We start from the raw sequence: 24,069 nt of genomic DNA on the forward strand, positions 1-24,069 counted from the left end.
AACGCGCCCTTTGGCGTTTGGCATTGATGCTAATCGTTGAAACTGTGCCACGAGAGTAGATAATTGATAACAACCGCAAGTCGCCTTTACGCGTAACCAGCATGGAGCCACAAATGATTTAAAGAAATCGTTCCAACGACGAGTATTAGAGCTAGCCCTTCGGTGAAACTACGCTACAAAAGTGTGACCATTTTAAGTATTTCCTGCCTCCGCAAGAAGCTTAAATTTGTTAACGATCCGCGAGATTTTGAGGCAAACCTCCGAAACTTTCCGAAATGACCGAAATGTCTATTTCCTAAATATATATAAACAAAGCCTTTCCAAATATTATTTTTTTAAATTTTCGTATTACAAGCCTCCCAGATACTCATCCGCAACTTTATAATATGGTATAGGTATAGGATGGACTTTACATTTGGTGTAACATTTGCGACTGGATCTTAAGTCGTTATCCGAATATTACATTCCCAGCTGTGCACTTGGAACGTTGTTGTTTGTTAATAGCGTTATAAGGCTGTGCAATAATACATCATATGTATATGGTCCTATCCTGAACTCCTTTTCGTTCAAAAGAAGCAAAAAGGATAATGAACATCTTCACTCAGTCTATATCATTTGGCAAGAATAGTGTCTCTGCCAAATTTCAATGTAATATCTTGAACGGCTTTTAATTTACGGCTTGTTACACTTCCAAATTTTCTTCTTCTAAATGTGTATGGTGCCACGGACATATTCCAAATTTTTTTCGAATTTATGTTTTGTGTCATAAAACTAATCCACCTACCAAATATCATTAGCTTATCAGATAAGCCTTATCGGTATTAGTTTTTGAATTTTCCAATTTTTTTCATTTTTCTAAATTTTCGATATCGAATAAGTGGGCATGGTTATCGTCTGATTTCGCAAATTCTCAATACCAATCTATTCTGGGCCCAGATAAGCCCGTATACCGAATTTGGCGAAAATATCTCAATGGCAACGGACGGACGGACATGGCTTAATTAAAATTTTTTTCGATACTGAAGATTTTGATATATGGAAGTCTGTATCTATCTCGATTGCTTTCTACCTGTATAACCAGCCGTTATCCAATCAAAGTTATATTACGCTGTGTACAAGTACAGCTGGGTATATAACGGAGAACTTGTTTCAATATTCAATACTTAAAGTGAAAGCTTTATTATTCTATTCTAATAACAAATTTTCTTAAAACTCGCAGATTTCGCTAAATATGTGTAAAAAGGTGTGTATGTGTATCTATAACCCTGAGTTGTTAAAAACTTGTCCAACGTTTGTTTCCAAATTTAGTAGGAGTTGAGAAGCATTTAAAAGGAAATATCGAGTCCATTCTGCTAAGGTCATCATTATAAAAGCATTTAAGAGCTAACATTTTGAGATTTGAAGATAAGGTTAGTTCTTCTTAAGTTTAAATTGAAGAAAAGTGGTTATTGGGTATATTCCGTTAGAACTGTAAATTTGCAGCGGCAAGTATTCATCAGTCTGCAGATCCTTTAAAATTGTTTGTAACAATTGTTTAGTTCGCGAGATGGGCGTTTTGTTTGATACTTTTCAACAGAAAATACTTTATGAAATGGCTAACAGAAAACCCACACTGTCTCAAACGTCACAAGGTCACTAAGACAAAACAGTTATGTTGGCATCAAAATTTTTGCATATTGCTTTTCTTAGTTTCTTTACACATTTTTCAGAATTCTTTTATCAGGATTAGTTGGATTATGTTTTAAGCAATCGTTGATAACAATGAACCATCTTTTTTTGAAAATATATTTCTCTGTCTAGGACAAGGGAACACAATAAACTATTTTATATCCATATTATGCACAAATTTAACCTATATTCTAACCACTTTTGATTTTCGGTTCGCCGTGGACTTCTCATCTAAATGGATTTTTCGAAAACAGTCAACTTTGAAGGTACATTTTCCAACAATTTGAGTTACACATAGTCATGTCATTAGGTAGTGGGTGACTATATCATATTTGAAAAGTACATAGTTATATTTTAATTCTAAATTTGTATAGCAATCGTTTTCAAATTCAGAATTTAAATAAATTCGACAATATTCGGGATACCGAAATTCTCTAAAGAAGTGTTTCGTATATATTTGAATATATTAAACGGACAAACTTAGATGTACCTACAAAGTAATAACAATTTGTACTAAAAATATCCCTACAAACGTATAACCTTGAGAAATTTAAATGCCTTTCTCGGGGATATATGTAGATATTATATTATAAGTTCATATTTATCTGTATGCCGAAAAGGGAGTATTACTTACATACATACATACATATCACTAATACCTGTCTCAACAAAAGTTAATGCCGTCTAGCTAATTATGAACTCAATGCTTAATGTAACAAAGTAAAAAGGATATTAGTTTGTTTTTTAAGGCGGAACCGTGGAATTGTAGCGGTTAATTTTCTTCACTGTGACGACTAATCCCTTTGCCGTTAGTATACATGTGTTATATGCATGTACAATATACATTATGTATGTACATATTAATACGTATATAAAAAATACTGGAGGATTTTCACGAAACTTTTTCAACCATTGCTTACATTTATAATGCCGAACAATTGTTCCGCCCGCGAAATGGGCGTTGTGTTTGATTTGCTTCAAAAAGGATCAAAGGTAACAATCTACAAAAACCTCATTTACCTTTAAGCAATGCAAGGTCAAATTGATCGTTGTTAGTTAAGAATTTTTTCCGAAATATTTTGAATATTGAATATGTAAATTACGGTTTTACTTATTTTAGTTTTTAGGCATACCTACGCTTTTCTCGCTTTGTTGTCCACGGCGTCATTGATGCACATAGGTACAGTACCCAAAATGACGAACTCTTAATAAACAAATTAAAATCAGATGCATAATAGTTGAATAAAATGTGAGAAGATCTGCAGCCATAGCACGTAATTGTAGAATTTTGTGAAATAGGAATATTTTTGTAGAAACTTACATTATACATATGTATGTATGTCTTTAGTTGATGAAAATATGTAGTCTGCCATCAGTAAGACTAAGATAAAGACTCCAAACCAGGGATACCATGACCGAAAATCCCAGTCCCAGCATTACGAGCCAAACAATCGCCGCATTTTTGATTTCCTAGTAATCATATGAAATTTATTCAGAAGAATCACATGTAAACAAACTGAATTAAATAACGTTTGAGAATAATTACATACACAACCTACACATGCAGAAAACCAGTAGAAACAAATGCATGGCTTTGTAACTTGTAGTTTTCGTGGCTTGCCTGATCGCAAAATGTACTAATCATCATTAATTGGCGCTAAACCGTTTAACCGATTTTGGCCATTTCATAAAAAGTCACGCCGGCTATCCCTGCTTCACGATAAGTGCCACGCAGGTCTTTATCCACCTGCCTATGCCAACTCAGTGGAGGTGTAGATTGACCTACTTTTTTGGATGGAGCGTCTTCGTTCATTGGCATACAGGACCTAGCCAGAGAAGCCGTTTCGCTTTTATTGGTTGCACAATCTTCATATCTGCGCAAACGGCTCAACGTTCGTCAGTTTTTTTCTCTCAAGGTGATATGAATTACATGGAGGGCATGTTTTTTACTTTACAATTGTCTACTCATTCCAAAGTAGCTGGGGAGTGTTATCGATTTTGATGGTCCTTTGCCGGATTTGTTCCGGTAAGTTCCGGTATCAAAGTACCATTAAGGTAGTAGCTCGACCATCTGTGGACCGATTAATATGACCGCATTAAACCTTCTACGCCATCCCGCCCTCCCCATCCCCTAGTTCCATGAGGAACTTGTGGTCGCCAGAGCCTCGGCTGTTAATGAAACAGGATTCGCCACGGGTAAGTGAGGTTGACAATTGGGTTTGAGAAGCTATATATTGCGCTATCAACCCCTTGACAGGGTTGCACTACACAACCCATTGAATCAATGTGGTATTTTATTCGCCTCTTACGACAGGCATACCTACCGCGGGTGTATTCTAAGCCCCTAACCCGCTTTGGGGGGGGGGGGGGGGGGGGGGGGGGGGCATACGCCATCCATAGAAGGGTTCTGCTGCTAAAATTATCTTCTCCAGCACTAGGTTAAAGCAATCGTCTGAATAGTCGGTCGGGAAAAAACATATATTGAGGAATTTTTTTTTTTTGTTTTTTTTTTTTTTTTGTTTTTTGAGTGAACGAACCCAAATTTGATCATGATGAACAAAGAGTGTAAACATAATTATTTTGTAAAAAAACTATTGTATATTTACATGCATGAAAATTTGTTTTTTATTGTTTTGTATAGTCCCTTGAAGACGGTTACCGACGTGTAACCGAAATATATCGGAATTCAAAATAAAAACTGTGTGCTTTTATTAATAAATATATATTGACCGGTTCCCCCTTAAATTCAGAAAACAAAAATTCGGCAACACATTTTTTCAGAAGACATTAGTCAGAACCAGGGTTTGAATTGCTTACTGAAAATAGTAAAATTTACAAATTTTTAGCTTTACCAGCAATGAGTTTTTTATCGGTTTGGAATTTTTGTATACAGCTTACATTTGTATTTGAAAAATATTTCAGCAACAGGAAAAAGCAAAGCAAACAAATTTATTTTTTTCATTTTACTTCAGATATTACTTGAATGGATGCGAGCTGTCGTCGTCAGCAGAAAAAAAACTTGAATATTTTTCTGTGCTTTGAAGCTATAAGTATTTCATGATCAATTATTTTTAAGTAAAAATTTTTCAGTTTTTTAACAGCCGAAATTCTGGTTTCGAATTATTGATCGTAATAGCCTTCATCTACGAGTAGGTATAATATACGCATGCTTCTTCTGAAAAAAAAAAAGACAAACACGTACGTACAAAATCTGCACCTCCACCGGTAGCTTGGTATATGTACTGGAGTCATTCGGTGTTTTTTCCGGGGCCAAAGCATGGCTTTTCCATGTAGCATGGCTCAATTTCTCGCGGATCGTTAAAAATTTGTCATCCAATGAGTAGCTCCTTGTGGAGAGACAATCTTCATTCGGTCCTAGAGACTAGCACTGCAGCGTCTACAGAAGAAATACATATTTATAAAACGGGCACATATATGTCACATGCAAAACGCGATGTTTTAGGCTAACCCCTAATACTTCTTGTCCACGCGATTTCTTTAAAACACGTATGGCTCCTTTCTGTTCACAATCAAGAGCGATTCACGCTGCGTTTAAGCGCACCTCCGTTCCTTCAGCATCTATTAGCAACAAAGCTGGTTTGATAGCCAGACAAAATTCTCGTTTGTTGCTAATTGTTGTAATGAAATTTGTCATGCCGCTACTTTCGAACACGAGTAAGGTTCTTACAAGAAGTGTCCGTAATCAGTATATAGCCCACAGAGTTTTTATATGTATATCAAATATATCCTGTAAATTGACTTTTCGATATTTAAATACCTAATTGAGCTATTGCCTTCAAGTCAGGAGCAATATCTTCAGATATTCCTATTCAAGGAGGACGTGCTCAAAAAGAAAAACAAAATACAATCGACAGACAACTACGTCCACTTTCTCTATAACAAGTAAGCAAGGCTAAGTTCCGGTGTAACCGAACATTACATACTCAGCTGAGAGGTTTTGAGACAAAATAAGGGAAAGTTTCCATGCAGGAAAATGAACCCTAGGGTAACTCTGGAATTTGTTTGTATGACATGGGTATCAAATGTAAGGTATTAAAGAGTACTTTAAAAGGGAGTGGGCCATAGTTCTATAGGTGGACGCCATTTCGGGATATCGCCATAAAGGTGGACCAGGGGTGACTCTAGAATGTGTTTGTACGATATGGGTATCAAAATAAAGGTATTAATGAGGGTTTTAAAAGGGAGTGTCCCTTAGTTTTATATGTGAAGGCTTTTTCCAGATATCGACCAAAATGTGGACCAGGGTGACCCAGAACATCATCTTTCGGGTACCGCTAATTTATTTTTATATGTAATACCACGAACAGTATTCCTGCCAAGATTCCAAGGGCTTTTGATTTCGCCCTGTAGAACTTTTTCATTTTCTTCTACTTAATATGGTAGGTGTCACACCCATTTTACAAAGTTTTTTCTAAAGTTATATTTTGCGTCAATAAACCAATCCAATTACCATGTTTCATCCCTTTTTTCATATTTGGTATAGAATTATGGCATTTTTTAATTTTTCGTAATTTTCGATATTTAAAAAGTGGGCGTGGTCATAGTCGGATTTTGGCTATTTTTTATACCAAGATAAAGTGAGTTCAGGTAAGTACATGAACTAAGTTTAGTAAAGATATATCGACTTTTGCTCAAGTAATCGTGTTAACGGCCCAGCGGAAGGACAGACGGTCGACTGTGTATAAAAACTGGGCGTGGCTTCAACCGATTTCGCCCATTTTCACAGAATACAGTTATCGTCATAGAATCTATGCCCCTACCAAATTTTATAAGTATTGGTAAATTTTTATTCGACTTATGGCATTAAAAGTATTCTAGACAAATTAAATGAAAAAGGGCGGAGCCACGCCCATTTTTTAATTTTCTTTTATGTTTGTATTTTGTTGCACTGCATCATTACTAGAGTTGAATCTTGACATAATTACTTATATACTGTAAAGATATTCAATCTAATCTTTACAGTATTATTCAATTTTTTGTTAAAATTTTACTTTAAACTTTTTTTTTTTTAAATCGGGCGTTTTCTTCATCCGATTTTGCTAATTTTTATATAGCACACATACAGTAATAGCAGTAACGTTTCTGCCGAATTTCATCATGATATCTTCAACGACTGCCAAATTATAGCTTGCAAAACTTTTAAATTACCTTCTTTTAAAAGTGGGCGGTGCCACGCCCATTGTCAAAAATTTTATAAATTTTCTGTTCTGCGTCATAAGGTCAACCCACCTACCAAGCTTCATCGCTTTATCCGTTATCGCTTTTTTCGGGTTTTTGAAATTTTCGATATCGAAAAAGTGGGCATGGTTATAGTCCGATATCGTTCATTTTAAATAGCGATCTGAGATGAGTGCCCAGGAACCTACATACCAAATTTCATTAAGATAAACGGATCCGTAATCTACAAATATAACATTGAGGCGAAGAGAATCGACGTTTACCAGTTATTTTTAATATTTAATTTCAAACAAGACAAATTTATGAATTCGTTTTTCAAGATATTATACACGGCGACACTTCAAATATTTAAAGTAATGTGACGCTGGTAAGGTTTTATTTATATTTGTTCACATTGGGGAACAGAGCTGAATACAAGTCATTAATATGTTGTTTAATTATTCTATTTAATCACAAGTACTTTCATATGGTAGGTTAATGATTTACAGGCGCGCAGCCAGGGTGGTTTTGAGGGTTAACCCAACCCCCCCCCCCCCCCCCCCCCCCAGTTGCTAGGCAAAAATACAGCAATAATGACATTAAAAACAGTTTTGCGTTTTGTTATCACAATAACACAATATATATGTATGTATGCACCAGGGATGCACCTTAACGTTAAGCTAATCGTTTATCAAAAAATTTCCACCGTTTCCGTTGAAAACACTTCGAAATATTATCTATAAAGAAATTATCAAGATAAATTGTATCTCGTTTTTAACCGAACGGAAGCTTTCGTTAATGTTAAAAACGTTAACAAAAACGTGATACTTTATGTTTGAATTGTGCTGGCAATGCTATAGTCACGGTGAAGCCGTAAGGTGGTAACAGCGAGCGGACATACATACAAACTCCATGTAATTTGTTTGTCTAATTCGTTGGTGGTAATGTCAAAAATACTCTGAGAAATGTTCGTACTGTCAAAATTTATGAGAAAAGTTGCAATAAGCTTGGCTAATGCTTTCATCTTTAATGACTCCGCCATCAATCAGCTTTGCCACATAGTTCTAAATTAATAATCAGCATAAACGATTTGATTTGGTTTGATATGGCAGAAAACGGAACAAAATCATTTCGTTAATTTAACGTTCTTAACGTTAATAAACGAAACGAAATGACTTTGTTTCGTTTATTAACGTTAATTATCGTAACGCAATGATATCGGTTCGTTGGTTAAGCATGCCTGGTATGCACAATAACACATCAATTTTGTAGTTTTTCTTAAAGCCGGTACACATTCGGCTTTTGCGTCGTTTTAACCGTTTGCGTTGCGCAAACAGCTGACTTTGAATACACGTCTGGATTACAACCCAACAAGCAAAGTAACTGTAATGTAAGTTTTTAATAAGTTTTCTCAAAAAAATATTAAGCTTACAAAATCTTGATTTTTTGATTATAAATCGTTTAGATATAAGCGTCAATCATCGAGATATTTACGAACGCGAACCCGAAGAATACTTCCGACGGTCGGTTTATATACCGATTAGGGATTATTTTCTGGAACAACTTCAATTACGATTTTTGAAGCATCGCAGTTTGCTCTCAAAAATTGAAAATATTTTGCCAAATAAATGTATAAATATGAATTACGAACAAATACAGGAGTTCAAAATATGGAGGCAAATAATAAAAGAAGGTTGGACATTATTCTGTAACTAAAAAACTGTTTATATGAATTATGCGGGGTTGCCCTTATTGCTTTAAATGTATGAAAACATTTATTCGAAGCAATTTTTTTAATTTATGCCTTGTCGACTTGCCCGTCCTGATGTGACGTTTTAAAATTTTCCCAAATTATTAAATAAAAACTGTTTAGGCTAAACCGCCCTAGCCCTCCCCGCCCTCCCCCAATTTATTTCTGGGTGCGCCCCTGATGATTTAGGAAAATGCGAAATGAGTAGTTAACCAGTATTGGTTGTACCCAGATGTGCTTGGCCAAAATAGTGTTACAAAATACAAATAGGCAGCTCACATCAAGTCTAATTTCTTTTGTTGATTTCACTACCTGATAAAGCTTTATTGACAGATACCAAATATTAAATTTCTTTTGTGCCTGTAGATAATAAATACCACTTTAGAACGAAATGCAAACCTTTGCTTCCGTTTAAAGACTGCTTGGCCCACGAAATAATTCACACAAGTCCGCAATAATAAATCTACGTTTTCATATATGTATTTCCCATCCCTAGAAGCCAAATGATTAGCGATAAAATCTATCGGTCTGACGCATTGTTTATGTCTTTTTAACACGCTTATATAGCTTCACTTGGATGTGTGCTTGTTTGAAACTCTCTAGGCTAGGCACGCAAAGGAGAGTTAGACCCATCTAGGGGTCTAGAAGAACCCTGCCGCTTAAATAACTCGCTATAAAACGAATAGTGCCTAATAGCGGGTACACGAACCTCTGTGCTACGGTGCAATCAACAACAAATATCTTAGTGGATTGTAGATACTAAAACGGCACTGTATTTCTGTGTTTTTTAGTTTTTTTTACCTTTCCTTTATCACGTAAGCGATATCCTTATTTCTAGGAGTTGTTATTTAAGGAGTTGTCCATTGCACCGTGTTGCACCAAAAAACTCCTTGGAACTCATATCATTTTTATACTCAGCGTGCTTAGCACACAGAGTATATTAACTTTGATTGGATATCGGTTGGTTGTACAGGTATAAAGGAATCGAGATAGATATAGACTTCCATATATCAAAATCATCAGTATCGAAAAAAAAATGTCATTGAGCCATGTCCGTCCGTCCGTCTGTCAGTCTGTCCTTTAACACGATAACTTGAGTAAATATTGAGATATCTTCACCAAATTTGGTACACGAGCTTATCTGGACCCAGAATGGATTGGTATTGAAAATGAGCGAAATCGGATGATAACCACGCCCACTTTTTATATATATAACATTTTGGAAAACACAAAAAACCTGATTTTTTAGTAAATAATACACTTATAATGTTGAAATTTGACGTGTGGACTGATATTGACACTCTTGATAAAAATTTGAAAAAAATTTTCAAAATGGGCGTGGCACCGCCCACTTGTGATAAAATCAATTTTACAAATATTATTAATCATAAATCAAAAATCGTTAAACCTATCGTAACAAAATTCGCCAGAGAGGTTGCCTTTACTATAAGGAATGCTTTGAAGAATAATTAACGAAATCGGTTAAGGACCACGCCCACTTTTATATAAAAGATTTTTAAAAGGATCGTGGACGAATAAAATAAGCTATATCTATGCAAAAAAGAGCTCTATATCAATAGTATTTCATTTCCCAAGTGGATTTATAACAATAAATAGGAAAAACTTCAAGTTTCAAAAAATGGGCGTGGCACCGCCCCTTTTATGACTAAGCAATTTTCTATGTTTCGGGAGCTATAACTCGAAGAAAAATTATCATATCGTAATGAAATTGTGTACACATATTTTCATTATAGAAGAAAATGGACGGGATCGGTTAAGAATACGACAACTTAAATATAAAACAAGTTTAGAAGGGTGGTAGACTAGAATAATAATTTATAACTTAGTAAAATATATGTTTTGAATCAATGATATTTCACTTATCAAGTTTTACTCTAAGAGGAAATGGGGAGACATTTTTCTTTTACACAGGCGGTGCCATGTGTTATGTAGAACAGTAATTTATCTGAAATGAAATGTACAATTGAAGCTCACGCTGAGTATATAACGTTCGGTTACAACCGAACTTAGACACCTTTACTTTCTCAATTAGATATCGAAGATCTAAAAATTACTGCATACAAGATTTTCTCCGGACACCCCCAAAATCGTGAGCTACAACATTTCCAATACATTTATAAAGCTTATTCACTTATTTATATTTACATCTATTTTATAGCTTATTCACTTTTTTCCACCACGAGACGAAAAAAGCGACGATTTCACAGGAAATGGAAGTTTACAGTTCCTGAAGCAAAATACAATAATAAGTGACCGGAATTTACGCATTTTTGTGTGAAATTACAAAGCATGTATACTTTTGCACACTTCTTGCGTAAAACTAGTAGTACTTTTCGGGTATAAATCAAAATATTACAACTTTTTTTTATAGTAATATCATCCAAACATGAATAAATACGTACAAAGAATGGGCATTTTTACACCAAAAATAATTTTAACAGGAATTTATCCCCATTTTAATCTTAATTTCTTACAAAAGTTTTAGAGTGTACGTAAGGATTTGGTAAAATTTAAAGCTTATAGCTAATGAAATGAGGCGGAAATGACGAAAAGCTTCTTATCTGAACAATCGGCTGTATAGAATAAATGTTATATATACGACCGATCTTTACGATTTTTCAGACAACAATATATGCCAGATACGAAAACATTTGGGGAAATTTGAAGTTTCTATACGATAAATTGAGGAAGAAATGACAAAAAACTTGTTTTCTGAAAAATCGGTTGTATGGTGGGGGGATATATTCTATAGTGGTGCGATCCGGTCGGTTTCGACAAATGTCTTATTGGACACCAAAATATATCCGCTGACCGAATTTCGTCAAGATATTTCTAAAATTGAGGAGCTAGTTTGGGTTCAAACAGACAGACGGACATGGCTAACTCAAACCATATTGAATTTGGTATACTTATTGGTAGGTGTATCTCTTTTCTTTTAAGGACTTACAATTTTGAGATTGGTCACAAGCTTAATGTACCATTTCACTTTCATGAAAGGTAGAAAAAAGTTTAGTTTGTTGGGTGAATACAAACAAACCACCACAGGTGCGTATGCCATTTTAAAGAATTAAGTTTTGTCTATCCAAAATTTTAAATCGGTTGATAATAGTTACATTAATCTGAAAAGGGTAATTCTAAACTTAAACAACAATAAACCAAGTCAACATTTCTTAGCCGTTTTGATAAAATTTTACCTTTTTTGTCAAATTTTGTTTTTATTAAAACTATAATAACTCAACATCATTGAACCAAAATGTTCTTATTTTTTATTTCTTATTTTGTGCTTATCTTGGCATTTCTTTTAAATTTCCGATAAAAAATAGAGAAATTATCTATTTTAGCTCGATTCGCTATTTTCAGTTTGAACTAACATCGAATGAAAGGGTTCGCTCTCCAATTTAAGTGGATATGTACATATTTATATGAGATATTAGATAATTTCAAGAATATTTGGAATAAATTGGCTTTTTTCGAGTTATAGTTTTAAGTGTTCATTGTATATGTAGTCGCCACTTACCCAAACATATATAATCAAGATGCTACCGAGTCCCGGCCTGACCAATTTATGGTTTTTCTAGTTTTCTGAAAGATTTTGGGATTCTGGAAGCCGAAATTATGAGATGCATCCTACTCAGTGCTGACAGAAATTTTTCAGAAAGAAGACTAGATGCAAAAAAGCTAAATAAAATTTTGTAAGGCTAAACATTAAAGCTAAAAGTTTAAGGCAACTTTTCAGACGTTTTGTTCATAAAAACTTAACAATAAATACATTTCATGAATGTAGTGAAAAATTCAGATTAATCCGTTCTCTAATTTCATAACAAAATAAAAAATACTGTGGTGAGTCGGTTTTAAATAGTTTTGGTGTTCCTGGAAAGGAGAAAAAGGATGTCTGCCAAATGCCGTCCAATATTAACACTTTTCCAAAAGTCGAAATTGAAAAAAAAATATCAAAATTAAAAATAGTTGTTGTTTTAAATGACTTTTCAAAAGTTCTGCAGTTCCTGAAAAGGAGATAAACAGTTCTGCCAAACTACGGCCAATTATCACATTTTCAATATCAAGCACAAATTCGCTCAATGTTTTTAAAATTTGGTCTATGCCAAACTGGGTTTTCCAAAATTTTGGAAAAGAGCTAAAAAATGTCTGAAAGAAGCTAGAAAAAGGCTTAAGGGAAAAACAGCTAAATCTATCATCACCAGCTTACTGGAGTTCGCAACTCATGGTTCTAAATGTTTCAGACGAAATCGTCTCACTGATGTAATTTAGACGGATTTCTGTAAAGCATTTGACAAAGTACTTCAGTATTTCACTACTTGTTTACAAGCTTGTTCATCTTGGTCACCCAGTTTTACCCGTTGGATATCTTCCTATCTCGGTGATCGTACTCAAAAAAGTAATTTATAAAAACTCACATTCCGTCACCATAGACGTGTACCGCAGGGCATCCATCTTGGTTCAATTCTGTTCTTGCTCTTCACAAACGATATTGCTAATACAGTAGAATTTTCAAAAGTCTTCATGTATGCTGACGATATACATCTTTTTAAGTCCTACTCTGCGATTCAAATAATTTAGTTAATGGCTGCAAAGTAAATTTTATGCCGCTCAATCATAAAAAATGTAAATGTATATGTTTTTCTCGAAGAACAATACAATTAAAAACTATAGCCGAAAGATTGTTATGTTGATGAACTCCAAGCTTAGTTTCAACCTTCATAATACTTCTATAATCAATAAAGCAAAGGTTGCTTTTGCTTTTGTTAAACGGAGGTCAAAAAGTTGTTCGAGCCTATGTTATTAAATCTCTTTTTGCAACATTAGTTAGGCCAATATTGCAATACGGCTCCAATATCTGGAACCCTCGCTATCAATTCATGCAGACAGGCTCGAGTCAATACGAAAACAATTTTTCAAATGTCCCTTAGGAAAATTTCATGGGACTCTTTATTTAATTTTGCACCTTATACTAACCGGTTAAAGCTCGTCAATCTTCAAACTCGTGCTAGTCGAAGGGAAATCATTGGTGTATTATTTATGGCAAAACTATTAAATTGATCGATTTCAAGCCCTTCTACACGAATTGAATTTTAGTGATCCCTCTCGAACTACGAGACACTACAAACCTCTTCTTCTACACTGTTACAACAACAACAACAACAAACCTCTTATTCGAATGAACCTTTTCGTTATTTATGCCAGGACTATAACTCTTACTCGATATTAAACAGGATTAGCATAGTCTCATTGGGCCATTTGAGGGCAAAGCACTGTCACAAAAGCTAAAATGGCAACACTGATCCTATTGTATGCAATACTGTTAACAAGGTAAATTTAATTCGTAAGCTCATAAGTTACTGTTTAAAAATGAGCTGCGGCTGTGATTGAACTTCCACTCAGCGTTGACAGATTGACGACGCCGTCGTCATTTTGACGATTTTCAACTTGAATGACGCTTAGACGATTTTGTAATGAAAAATTACGATTTAAGCCTGCCTTCTATATAAGATTTATTTGAAATATTCAAACAGAAATAGATCCAATAATGTTGATTTTAGATGGACACTACAGTAATAAATATTGAAGTGATCAACTTAGCTCGTGAAAACGATGTGGTGATATCATTGCCTCCGCTCATAAAATGCAACCGCTAGACAGAGCATTCATGAGCCCACTCAAGACTTATTACAGCAACGAATTATAGCGTTTTATGGGAGAAAATAGTCGAAACGTTACTCAATTCGATTTAGTTGGTCTCTTTTCCAAAGCGTATTATAAGGTTCAGACTGGACAGGTTGCAGTTAACGGTTTCAGATGTACTGGTATATACCCGTTAGATCGAAATATTTTTACTGATGCAGACTATATTGCTGCCAATGATATGTATGAGCACGTAACTGCCGAAAACTCTAAAGTTTCCGAGAAAAATAATGCGACTTCGGACACTGGACGTACTCTTACTTCACCGACATCTAATACAAATCGAGTGACTTCTCCAGAATATGTGACATCAACCAGTAAAGGAGTCCTTTCACCATGGCAGATTTTACCATTGCCTAAGATTAGAAAGCCAGTTGCTACCGGAAGAAGAAGAAAGTCAAAAGCGACAGTATTAACAAAACCACCATATAAGAATCAGTTGAAAGAAAGCATTCGGAAGATCCGGGAAAAAGTGAAGCCAAAAATTAAAAAAGAAACGGAACCTTAAGAAAAGCAGCAGCGAAAGCTAGAAAAGCCAAATGTGAAGAATTAACCAGTGACTCCAAAGTAAGCGTCTTCTAGGCAGAATCGAACCAAGGGAATTTTTTTTGAAATGCCTCCAGACGGAGCAATTTGCTCCTTTTGCGAAAAGGTATGGAAGGACGAAAGGAAAATATCCGAATAGAGTGCTTGTTTACAGTGCGATACGGTTTGGGCTCATAACGTATGCATTCCCAAAAAAATCTAATTTTTATTTGCGAGTTTTTCACAAATTTCAGTTTTTAAGCAATTTTAATATTTCCCATAACTTATTCATTTTTAATATCAACGAGCCACGAAGGCATTTCATTTTATCTTTTGAGAAGCTGTTTTCTTCTTTTAATAAAATTGATAAGTTTAAAAGAAGTTATTTAATATTTTCTTTAATAAAACTGATCTGGTTATTATTTGAGTTAAATGGTATATTATACTAAATTAGCCTACGTTTGCATACCCTATTACCCGCCAATTTTTAGGGAAGCGGCATTTCGGGCTCACCCGACCGTTGGTGGTATTCAACTTTTGATAAAGTGCACTATAGATGATATTTCACCAAACAAAATGTGACGAAAAAGAGGTGAATTGGACTTTTGGTTAGGCCAAAATTACCCAAAAACTAAACGCTATACCACAAATGCAGCAGTCCCCTTATTTTGAAGACATTTCTAAGGTGCCTGCGGAAGTTTTTTGGAAGACTACTTCTACTATCAAAAGAGATGACTCTACATACGCTTTTTCTAATTTATTTGAATTCGTTGCAGATCTAATGTGCTTGCCACACTCTTCAGCGAATGTATAACGAATTTTTTCTAAAATAAATTTAAACAAAACAAAAATCCGAAACCGCCTGGAAACTAATACATTAAAAGGAATATTGCTAGCCCAATATTATTTAAAATTGAATAACTTTTCCTGTAGTAACTTTTCCGTAAGTAAGTAAATAAGACGTTTTTGTTATTTATAAAATAAAACGAAATTAGTTGAAATCGATTTTATATGTTGTATGTGGTAACAAAAAAAAAAAAAAAAAACAATCAAGATAATTTTCAAAAAAACGCTTTTTTCCGGCGAATACAATCGTTAATAACCCAACTTCGTCCTAACTCAACTTTGGTTGTTATTGGTTGTTGCTATAGATATGACGATTTTTGACGATCTTTTGGGCGGCGTCTGACGACCTGGAAAAACATGTATGGCAACGCTGCTTTCACTGTCCCATTTTTTCACCTTTTTTCTTCCAATACACCGTTTAAAGTTTGATGCTAAATATGATACGTTTTTGTAGTATATACATATATGACCCAACCATATTTGGTTTCAGATATATGTAGGTTATACCGGTCCTCATCTTCACAGAACTGGGTTTAAATTTGAAACTTGCAGTTCTAAAAAAAAGTAAAGTCTAGTGAGCGGTTACCTGGTTTCGAACCGACGTGCCACGGATTCTAGTGGCTTGCTCTACCTACCTACTGAGCTATCACATCTTGTAAGAAGAGATATAATAACACAATATAACATAATGTTTCGGAAAAGAATCTATTTATGTAGGACCTGCAGAACTTTTCACAAGTGAGATTTTTTAACATTGAATTTTCAGCACTTAGTTTAAACTTAGGGGTTGGCTTCGAAACCGGACGTGTATATAAATTTCTATTTTTAAATTTTATTAGACTTTTTCGATTTTGTTTTAAAACAAGCTAAAGATTTTAGACTAATTGCTCAAACAAATTTAAAATTGAAACTGAATAAAATAAAAAAAAAAAAACAGTAGTAAATTGAGAGTTTTCCAATTAAGTACACAAAAATTGCAAAAACTGCTTAAACCGATGAATGGTTAAAAATTTAGGATTAAGTTTCTGGCTGCATAGTTATGTTTGTTTAGCTTAATATGTATACAATGTAGGGTTTATCTTATTCTTAAATTTTACTTGTTAATTTTGTACTTTATAATATTGAATATTTTTTTGTTTTATCGTATAAACTTTTGTTCAAGAAAAATTTTAAATACTTCAAAAATAATTTGTTAGTTGATTCCATATATGTAATACTCCTATATTGCTAATAGAAAATGCTCGCAATGTGTTTTGAATTCGAAATCAAAACAAGACTGCCTATACAATTTTTGTGATTGCAGCAGCATAAGTGTGACAAGAAAAAATTTAAAGTTAGGTACATTCGATTATTGAATACAAAAACAAAAACGTTTAAACAGCAGTATATCGGCACTCTGATGTTTGGGAATGTACCTAGCCTTTTGTAGCAATATAGGAGTATTACATATATGGTTGATTCTAATTTTTCAATAAATGTGGATAAAAATTTTCTTTAATTAAATAAAATATAGTTTATTTCACTATATACAGCTCCCATTCTTTTCGCTAATTACTTAAAACTATGCCAGAATAGTTAAAGTTTAACGCTCTCATTCTATTCTCAAAACAAATTCATTCGAAGATTTATTGTTTCTATTCTATGGCAAACCAATAATAATTATACTTTTGGCATCGAATATTTCGAAATTCATAAGGTCTCTTATTATCTTGTGTTGTATTTTTTTTAATACCGCCCTTGGGAGCACTGCAATGAGTTGTATGTCCGTGAAAATAGCCATCAGTAAAAAGCCCTAAAAAGTATAAATTTATGAAACCGCCAATATTTTTATTGGTTATTACCAAGGCGAATTGGCAAAACGAATTCAACCAATTCGCCGTGCAGAAGAATGTCAAGTCAAAAGAAAATGTTCATTGATTCCGTTTAACTGACATGTTGTAGTACATGGCGTTGTATAATCAAGAAGAAGCAATCAGCTGTTGGGATAACAACACCTGAAACTGAATTCGCCTTGGTTATTACCATTTTTTCATTATTTTTTTCTGCAATTTGTTATGTAAGTTATATGAAATTCCCAAAAATAAATTATTTGTTTGACAATATCTAAGGCTATTCTATTCAAGGTGACGGCAAATGTGAGTTCAACCCATTTCGCCGTGCAAAATGTCAAATCAAAAGAAAATTTAGATTGATTTCGATTAACTGACATATTCTCGTACCAAGCCTTGAGAATAACTTAGCACACTTGATAAATATACATATCTACATAAGCGATTCACAAGGAATTTTAAAATTTTACATGAATACGAGACTCTTGTGAAAGGCTGCTGATCAGGCGCGGTTCGAGAAATTTTATTTTTCAAGTACTTTACAGAACAAAAATGAAATATCCAAAGAAAAATATTAAAATGTTCAATACTTAATTTTGGCATTTCACGATGCACGGCAATTTATACATGAAAAAAAAAAAAATGTATGAAACTTTTTGATACCATTTCCCCTCCCACAGCCAAGCTCACGATCCGCTAGTGCTGCTGATATGTATTTTATTAATATAATTTTATATAAGAAAGGACAACAAAACACATATGACGGGTTTAAAATCGTAGCACATACATTGTGAAGTGTCTAAACGTACTCAAGATATAAATGCCTCAAAATGATGACCATACGGTTCGACAATTTTAAATTTACATACACACAAATAGTTCCATGTATATTCATTACTTTTTGGGCTTTACGGATTTTTATAAAGAGGGAACCAAAGTGTAGAGGTGTGTAATGGCCTTTTTACTTAGCACAAACAATTTTTCATACTGGTTTTCAAAACCAATGTCTTTTACATTGAAAAATACCAAGAAATGCTCACAAAGCTTATTTGCGGAAGAATCCAAAACTCAAGACAAAAATTGGCAATTTTTGATTTCACTTGAATCGGTGCTTACAAGATAGGCTAACAGAGATCGAACCCAAGGCGAATCCATACAAGGTGATGATAAAGAAAATTCAATCAAATTCGCCAAGAAGAGAAATGTCCTATCAAAACAAAATAAGCATTGTTTTCGATTAAATGACATATTGTGGTACCAAGGCGTTGTATGGAAAATATCAAGATTAAGCAATAAGCTGATCAGATAACAACATCTGGTACTGAATTCGCTTTGGTTCCAACCTCGTTTAGACCCATGAAAAGATTTTAGGTTTTTTTAATAATGACGTATGCATCCGCAGCAAATGGGTAGGTATCTCGCAAGTATTTTTATGCCAAATTTCAATGAATTTATTTATATTCATGAGTCTCTTAGTTAATACTCTTTTGTACATAGTGAAAAGCAAAATAGCAAAGAAAACGGTTACTCAAAACACAAAAAATCAAGTTTTTGTTTATTTTGTATTATTTCTTAGATATTTCTGTCAATAAAACTAACATTTATACATCATTATAAGCACAAAAATGTACTATATTTAATAACCTAAAAATCGATCGAAGAATAAACAAATGGAAAGTTCAATTCCAGTATACATATGTACATATATATGTAGTATGTATCCACTTATGAAAAGCGGGTTTTTGGCCTCTCGCGAGGTTTGAGGGCGTATTCGAAATTCCAAATATGCAGATTTTGTTTCTCGAATAGGCCTAAAACTTGAAGTATGTTAAAGGATATTTCACAATACTTTTGCATATTTTCACAAGCATTAAAAAATTACTTGTATTTATTGTCGCGTCCGAACCGCATTGTATGTATGTATGTACTTAAATGTTTAAGACTCCCAAAATTTGTATGGAAAAAAGCATTCTAGTGGTGCTATCCAAAAACATTATAATATCCGTTCAGTTCGGTGTTCATGTTCCCTTCTATGCAGGTTAAAATGCGTGCGAATGTCGCCTTTATAACCCAGGACTTGCCCATATGTATTTGAACAAATACGCCCATGCTACTTGAGGTGTAGTTTACAAAAAATAATTTTATAGGAAATTGTCCATATTAAACAAGTCATGATGTTGGGAAGTGTGATATGTCCCAAAAGAGCTTCAAAGTCCGGAAGCTTTCTTTTGAAATGCTCTATTGATTTTTAATTATGGTGTTTGATCTCTGGTAAATAATTTAAAAAAAAAAAAACACACACTTTGCTTAGTCGCTTTTTACACACGAATATTTTTGGTGCTGAAACTCATAACTTGTGAAGAGGGGGTGACGAGGAAAGCGGACATGCACCGAGTTTCTTATGCTCGCCGACTTGCTTTGTGCCATCTTTCTTCTGTTGTCAAATTCTTATTATTTGGATGTTATTTTTTAAGATGAACTTTTTATCGAATTTGTTAAAAGATATTTATAATTTTATTTAAAATTTCCAATATTTCACCATTAATTTTTAGATTTTCAAAACAGAAAAAAGTGTTGAGAAAAAATTTAAACAAAATGCCAAATTGTTGCATGGAAAGAGTCGCCGTGTGTAAATACGATACCTACGCAACTCGTTGCGTGTAAACAGCGACATATGTATGTAGGAAGCCAACGAAATAAGAAACAATTATCTTAGATTCAATTTTTTTTTTTTGATGACATACATATATGTAGTCGTATCCGTGGTTTAGGTTTTTTCGTTCTACTATAATATTATGAGTAGTCGATAGGTTTTCCCCTTGCAACGATATGTAAGTTTAACTTTTGTATATATTTGGACAAAACAGTCGTGTTTGACAGGGAAGGGATAAACACGGCAGCAAACGATTATTGCACCTTTTGAAGTTATTTTGAAAAATATTCTATAGGATATTGGTCAAGATATACTCACATATTCCATTGAAATTAATAATATTTTATTTTTAATCAATAAATTTTTTCTATTTTACTTAATATAATACTTTGTTTTCCTTATACATAAAATTCAAATAAATGAATTGTCAAACCTACCAACACATATTACAATGTCTTCTGTGTGCTTATTTAAACTCTTGGCCCAGTTGTTTAGTTCGAGCCGAAACGACAGTTATTCAACTACAGCCTCAGTTTAAAATCGCACTTATTAGCCGGGTTTTAATATTTACAATTGGTTTTCCATTAATGTAAAAATGTATGATAACATGAGCCTAATTATGTGCAAGGCCAGAGGTATGGATGAATTCAAATCTAAGTTAAATATTTTATATAATACATAGCATTTTCAAATTTGTCTAAAAATACAAATCTTACTTAATCGAAATGTAAAACAAAACAAACAACAAATAGAAAAATTTGCATATTATAGGTATTTATGCAATAATGTATACATATGTATGAATTTTCCACCTATACTCATCGACAACTATGAAAATCTTTTTAAATTTATAATAAATTAATTTTTATCTCTAATTATATATGAATATATATGTATGCCTATTTTAAGTGGTTTACAATTTTGATGCATCTATAAGGAACCAGCCAATAATGGGCCAAAACGCTAGATCCAATGCATTTTTGAAATTTGAATATACATATGTATGTATGTATGAAATGTAATTTTTTTCCATTATTTTGTAATTAATTATAGTAACAAAATCCCATTGTTTATATTTAAAATCACGTGATCACTTAATGGAAAGGAATCTTGTGCAGGCGTATGTATCCATGTTACATACTTATAATACTGGTACAATATATATACATATATGTATATTTTTTTGGTTAACACATCGTCAATTTGACATAACATACACACTTTTAAATACGTGAACTAACCATGGAACAACTCGAGGTATTGTTTCTTAATTTATATTTTAACAAAGCGAATAAAACGCTAATTGTACTTTCTGCACAAAACACTAATAATTTGGTGTTTTTTATTTTACGTAAGAATAGATTAATATAGCACTGGTACCGGTCGTCTCAGTGCATTGTCCATCGCAGATGATACTGAAGTTTCCATGCCGTTGGGAGTTAAAGTACCGGGAGATGAGCCAGGCGATGACGTGGACGATGAATTGTAAAGTCCCGCTGCCGCGGCATTTGCTGAATGAGCGGCATATAGTGACGGCGCTGATATACCAGAATATATGCCTGAGTAGAAACTACTCAGAGTTGTAGGTGGCAGTTGTGGAGCTTTTTGTGCCTCAAGCACGTTGTGCGTTTGATTTGTGGCAGCTGCAGCGGCGGCAGCTTGTGACTGATGCAATTTTGATAAAGCTATTGGATCGAAACCACCAAAATATGGCACGGGATATGGTTGGTCAAGGTGATGTGAAGGCGCGAAATATGGTGGTAGTTGATGGAAAGGATTATATCCACCAGTTCCAGCACCACCTGGACCCAATTTCTGTTGACCTTGAACTGCTTGCATTTGTAAAGATTGGGGCCCGCCAGCCAATGGATTCTTCGGTTTACGACGTGGACGATATTTGTAGTCTGGATGTTCTTTCATGTGAAGAGCTCGTAAACGTTTGGCCTCATCAATGAAAGGACGTTTTTCAGATTCAGCAAGTAGTTTCCATTCGGCTCCGAGACGTTTAGAAATCTCAGAATTATGCATTTTTGGATTATCCTTTGCGATTTGACGTCGCTGCAGGCGGGACCAAACCATAAACGCGTTCATTGGCCTTTTAATATGACCTTCCTGACCTGGAGATGTGGAATGATGATGAAGGCTATTACCGCCCCCGCCATTACCTCCACCATGATGGCCTTGACCATGTCCAAGGGAGCCTAGTGAGCCTTGACTTCCTATACTACCAGCAGAGCCAATTGAAGAATTTGGCGATAAAGTATGATGCCCGACGGCTGTTTGCATGTGGTGCATATTAGAACCACCGTTGCCGCTACCGCCGCCTATGTGACCCATACTGGCTGTGCCCATTATGGAATTGCCGTTACTGGCTGCATGACCACCTACGGGCGAGCCGCCAATTGCTGCCGATATAGCTGCTAATCCGCCAGATTGGGAGAAATGCATCACGCGCTTAATATCCATTTCAGATGGGCTTAGTGCGCTATGCGGCGCATAGTCGCCGGGTGTGGGTATATCTAAGCCCTGACTAAGATGAAAGCCATAGTTATGATGAGGTGATATAGTCGCCATTAATTTAAAATTTATATTACTTAAAATTTTTCAACTGTATATTCAAATCCAATTTTTTTTATTTTTCTTTTGCTTATCAGATTGCTAAGTTCTTTTTCACTATATTTTGGAAATACTTGCACTCAACATATACAAAAATGTTAAGCAAATATCCACAATTCACATTAATTGTCGGTATGTATCTTAACTCTCGTGAGCTTTTCTTTACTGTATTTTGGACGTAATTGTCATTTTATTTTTCTTTTATTTAATTATCAGCTATTCTTTATTTATCGCTTCTTTGATACCAATTCACTTCTATTCACTTCAACAGTTTCGTAGAGACTGAATTCTATGCACAACAATCATCGACCAAACGCAACTCACTTAATATCCAGTTTTCACTTCTTCAGCATATTTCCGCCCCAAATGACACAATACCAACTGAAACAAGGCAAGTACAATCAAACAATTGTACACCTCTCACTCGCACGCTCTTCCCTCTTTATTTAGGTTCTTTGAATTTATTGTCTGCTCTCAGACCGTTTACAGAGCGGCATTGTTGTTCGGTTATTATGTTGTGCCCATGTCGAATACTCAATTTCGTTTACTTACACAAACAATGTTGTCAAACCATTATACACCAGCATGAACAGGAGAAACACCGGTGGATAAATGACATAAAATCGTTCAGTCGCTCAACGTTAAATTTTACCAGTAAAGTACTAAATTCTCTCTTAGGTCAAAGCAGAGTTGACTCAAAACAATCAAACACAGTGTTCGGAAGTTACAGCCGATGTGGTATGTATGGCATACTCTGTAAGATATCTCTTGAGGATCTCTCCTCGATAAGGCTTAGAACAGCTTTATGAAACGTATTAGTACTATTATATGCTAAGAAATATTCGCATATAGGCACCTAGATTGTTAGGGGCCCATTACTGATAATTAGCATAGACTTGACTTGACTTGAGAACTGTCATTTACAGTTCTGTTAAATGAACATTGCATGTTACTGATTACTCAAAACTTATCAACACTTAACTTGACTTACAAGCCAACCTAATAAAACCGCACTGCGTTTTTTTAGCGCACACAAACAACCGGCGTTTTTTGCTCTAACCCAAATAAGCATGCGTTGCGGCAATGTAAAGCATGTATGCACACGTCAAATCTAAATGCCACGCAGAACAAAAATTGGAAATCGAGTTAGGTTTTCACGCAGCAAATTCAATTTTGGGTTGCTCTCATACAAGTTGTATGTGCATGAGACATTTTTGACAGCAAATGACTTGCGCGCGTTTATATTAGGTTGGCATGTTAGAAGTCTGTTGAATTTTGATTTT

At 34.3% G+C, this 24,069-nt stretch overlaps 1 protein-coding gene and 1 long non-coding RNA gene across 2 annotated transcripts in view; one reads left to right on the forward strand and one right to left on the reverse strand.

Moving 5' to 3' along the window:
- LOC137254103 (uncharacterized) overlaps positions 1–23,141 on the forward strand; it is a 53,741-nt gene extending 30,600 nt beyond the window's left edge. Inside the window, exons 2-3 of the long non-coding RNA XR_010953979.1 lie at positions 22,825–22,918; positions 23,003–23,141. This is a non-coding gene — a long non-coding RNA (uncharacterized lncRNA). The remainder of the gene's footprint in view (positions 1–22,824; positions 22,919–23,002) is intronic.
- D (Dichaete) lies at positions 20,512–23,124 on the reverse strand. Its single transcript, XM_067791819.1, has one exon. It carries the CDS (start codon positions 22,742–22,744, stop codon positions 21,533–21,535), a length of 1,212 nt encoding a protein of 403 aa, XP_067647920.1. The 5' UTR covers positions 22,745–23,124; the 3' UTR covers positions 20,512–21,532.
- Positions 23,142–24,069: the final 928 nt, after the last annotated feature.

The sequence above is a fragment of the Eurosta solidaginis genome, chromosome 5 (assembly GCF_040869045.1).
Source record: "Eurosta solidaginis isolate ZX-2024a chromosome 5, ASM4086904v1, whole genome shotgun sequence".
Lineage (NCBI taxonomy): Eukaryota > Metazoa > Arthropoda > Insecta > Diptera > Tephritidae > Eurosta > Eurosta solidaginis.

Coding starts and splice junctions, on each gene's coding strand:
- D (XM_067791819.1), bottom strand. CDS start 22,744: ATGGCGACTATATCACCTCATCATAACTATGGCTTTCATCTTAGTCAG.